General features: G+C 30.4%; 1 protein-coding gene across 1 annotated transcript; it reads right to left on the reverse strand.

The window, feature by feature from the left end:
- Positions 1-357: 357 nt before the first annotated feature.
- Tsp_15362 (conserved hypothetical protein) lies at positions 358-989 on the reverse strand. Its single transcript, XM_003367115.1, has 5 exons — positions 963-989; positions 778-847; positions 640-710; positions 481-603; positions 358-414 (listed from the first exon to the last, which is right to left on the reverse strand). Exons 1-5 carry the CDS (start codon positions 987-989, stop codon positions 358-360), a joined length of 348 nt encoding a protein of 115 aa, XP_003367163.1.
- Between the last annotated feature and the right edge of the window lie 242 nt (positions 990-1,231).

A 1,231-nucleotide genomic window follows, 5' to 3' on the forward strand; every position in this document is an offset into this window, starting at 1 on the left:
GCTATTTGAAAGTGAGGTTATTGGAAAAATATTACTTCCCTTATACACTGTCATAAAATGAGCTCAAAATGAGTCTGTGAGATGTATATATGAAAGTCTTCGTAAGAAAACAACAGCAGTTTGAAGATAAAATAAAAAAATTAGCAAAATGAAAATAAACAGTGCCAGGCTTTCAAAGAACTTTCCAAACCCAAGCCAAGCATGGCTGGTCTGAACTTCAGCATTATGTTAAATTGCAGTTTCTGATCAATTTTTCCATGGTAAAAATTCGACAAAAAATTAGTAATTCTGCCAATCGTGAATGTCACACAGGCAACAACGAGTTCCGCATTGGAATTGAAATGGCAATAACACTGTTTATTGTACATCTATCTGCCTGTCTGTCCATTTGTCTTGTCTAATGCACTTTTTACACTAATATAAATTAAAATAATTAAAAAACAAACATTTTTATACAAAATTACAAAAAATAATAATAACTGACAAATGTTGAACTATTAAATGTGATTTTGGAATTGGCATTTCACTAATCACATTAGATATACCGCAGTTGGAACACTTGCGCTGCTGAGAAAGTTTAACACTGTTGGGACATTTTCCAAACTTGAACTTTTGCAAATCGTTTCATCAATAAATTACCCCACTGCAAGGACAAAATTTCCACCATTCACAAATCTCTACTGTGATTATATTTGCTCTTCGTTTCTTCGCTTAAAGCGTAATTAGAAAATGGAAGTATGATTAAGATTTATTAAATTCCAGCAGCTTAAAGAAAACTTGATGACCATTTGCAGTCAAGGCAATAGTCAGAAAAATTGGGATCAATTTTACTGCCCCAAATGAACTTCTACAAGAAATTTCTTGCTAAATATTCAATACAATCATCAAAGTAGTAGATGTAATGTCATGTTTAAAAATTCAAAATTTCAATAGCTTCAATTGAATCTATTAGAATATAAAACCGCCTTGCGTTGTGCTTGTGCTTTCATTAAATTCATTAGCTAATAAATACAACTTCTGTATGATTGTATTCTATTACAGTTAAATAATGATATAGAAAAGTAATAAATTAACTAACTTACAATACACTATTTAAGAAACCTTATCAAATATGAAAACACTTCCACTAGCACATGTAACAGTGGGAAGAAATATAATGATAACGTTGATAAGAATGGATAAAGCGACAGCTAATCACTTAAATCCATTTTAACTTTTAGCATAATTTTAA

The sequence above is a fragment of the Trichinella spiralis genome (assembly GCF_000181795.1).
Source record: "Trichinella spiralis strain ISS 195 chromosome Unknown Scfld4815, whole genome shotgun sequence".
Classification (NCBI taxonomy): domain Eukaryota; kingdom Metazoa; phylum Nematoda; class Enoplea; order Trichinellida; family Trichinellidae; genus Trichinella; species Trichinella spiralis.

What these genes read in the sequence shown, in the direction of transcription:
- Tsp_15362 (XM_003367115.1), bottom strand. Translation starts at nt 989, where the DNA reads ATGAAAGCACAAGCACAACGCAAGGCG. An exon ending in TGACTGCAAATGGTCATCAA is followed by an intron (nt 711 to 777) that starts GTTTTCTTTAAG and finishes TTACGCTTTAAG; the next exon opens with CGAAGAAACGAAGAGCAAAT. An exon ending in TAATAGTTCAACATTTGTCA is followed by an intron (nt 415 to 480) that starts GTTATTATTATT and finishes AATTTATATTAG; the next exon opens with TGTAAAAAGTGCATTAGACA.